Source organism: Myotis davidii, unplaced genomic scaffold (assembly GCF_000327345.1).
Source record: "Myotis davidii unplaced genomic scaffold, ASM32734v1 scaffold142, whole genome shotgun sequence".
In the NCBI taxonomy this organism is placed as follows: Eukaryota; Metazoa; Chordata; class Mammalia; order Chiroptera; family Vespertilionidae; genus Myotis; species Myotis davidii.
Genome location: NW_006294400.1, coordinates 953,699 through 955,471, shown reverse-complemented (window position 1 = coordinate 955,471; position 1,773 = coordinate 953,699). Strand labels below are relative to the sequence as shown.

The following is a 1,773-nucleotide window of genomic DNA, read 5'->3' as shown; positions in this document are numbered from 1 at the left end:
TGAACGAGGACCTGGGGGATTCCTTGGACAGCGTGGAAGCGCTTCTCAAGAAGCATGAGGACTTTGAGAAATCCCTCAGTGCCCAGGAGGAAAAGATCACAGTAAGACCCTTCTTGTCCTCGGTGCCTCACTAGCCCTTGGAATAAGCCTGGAGGCCCCTGTTTGTCTGAAAGGCTCTGAACAGGTTGGATGAGGGATGTGAGGAAAGACACGCCTGTGGGTGCCGAAAATCTCAGGGCGGTGATGATACAACATCAGAGGGAGACTGCACAACTTGATCGAATGAAAGCTTTTTCCTGACATAAGCCTCCAGGTTGAGATTTACCTTTTACTAAAAGCAGTTAAGAACTAATACAAGGGGGGAAAGGTCAGAATGTCTTTACCTTTAGCAGCAGATTGTAGAAGTAGGAATTGGAAGGCCGTTAACTTGTATCGGATGCAGTCAGATCACCTCCAGCCTTGCAGGGAGCCAGCATTGCATTGTTACATCTGAGTAACAACATTAGGCACCAGCTCAGAAATTCGGGGATGAGTGTTGTCTGTGAAAACCTTGTCCTGTGTGAAGTGTTCTGTGACCTGTTCAGTGGTTACTTTTCTCTGGAGGCCAAGCTGTGGACTAGTCCCTTTACCAGTGAAGAACTCTTCTCCTTCCTTCCTAGGCACTAGATGAATTTGCAACCAAGCTCATTCAGAACAACCACTATGCCATGGAAGACGTGGCTACTCGCCGAGATGCTGTAAGTTCCTGGGTTCTTTATGCGCCGTCCTTTCCCTGCACGGATGTCCCTCTAGACAGATGCGTGTAGCCTCTCGGGCTGGGTATCTCTGGGGCGGTAAGAACTGAGCTTCACAAGGTCCTCTTCTTCCAGCTGTTGAGCCGCCGCAATGCCCTTCATGAGAGAGCCATGTATCGCCGGGCCCAGCTGGCCGATTCCTTCCACTTGCAGCAGTTTTTCCGTGATTCCGATGAGCTCAAGAGCTGGGTCAACGAGAAGATGAAAACTGCCACAGATGAAGCTTATAAAGTAATGTACTGTTAGCATTGCCATGTAGCACTTGGTTTGTGAGCTGAATTGAACACAGATTTACAAATAAATTGTAGTTAAAAGAAAGAGGGAGTTCTAAAACCAGCCCACACTATTTAATGTAAGCTGACCATTTTATACATCCTCTTCCAGAGACGCGTATGAAGCTAATGCAAGGTAATACACTCACGTTCAAGACAGAACCGCTTCTTTCTTCTATTGGCAGGACCCATCCAACCTACAGGGAAAAGTCCAGAAGCATCAGGCTTTTGAGGCTGAGCTCTCAGCAAACCAGAGCCGCATTGATGCCCTGGAGAAAGCAGGGCAGAAGCTGATTGACGTCAACCACTACGCCAAGGAGGAAGTGGCGGCTCGAATGAATGAGGTCATCAGTTTGTGGAAGAAACTGCTGGAGGCCACGGAACTGAAAGGTACAAGGATCACTAGGTTGTGGTAGGAAGGTTTGGGGAGTTGATTATTCCTTCCTAGTTAAATGTCTTAGGGACATACACCACCTGGGAAGGTGAGGTGGATGGCCCTGGGCGTTCGGGCTATTTCCCTGTAGGAGTGACTGCCTTGGACTCGCGATGCCTTGCTGATTTGGTAAATGTGGTTAAGCATGCTGGTTGGTGGGGAGCCTGAGTGAGAAGGGGATGATTGGCCAACCAGCCATGACTGAATTGGGCCTCATCACTAAAGATCAAAGTTCACCTGTGAGCCAAAGGAATTAATAATTTTCAGTCCTAAT

At 48.4% G+C, this 1,773-nt stretch overlaps 1 protein-coding gene across 3 annotated transcripts in view; it reads left to right on the top strand.

Annotated features, from left to right (window-relative positions):
* The window catches only part of SPTAN1 (spectrin alpha, non-erythrocytic 1), a 50,098-nt gene that overhangs the window by 10,696 nt on the left and 37,629 nt on the right, over positions 1-1,773 (top strand). For all 3 annotated transcript variants that reach the window (XM_015567043.1, XM_015567042.1, XM_015567041.1), the window contains exons 11-14: positions 1-101; positions 660-737; positions 870-1,025; positions 1,252-1,456. In XM_015567043.1, coding sequence (XP_015422529.1) covers positions 1-101; positions 660-737; positions 870-1,025; positions 1,252-1,456 — 540 coding nt within the window. The remainder of the gene's footprint in view (positions 102-659; positions 738-869; positions 1,026-1,251; positions 1,457-1,773) is intronic.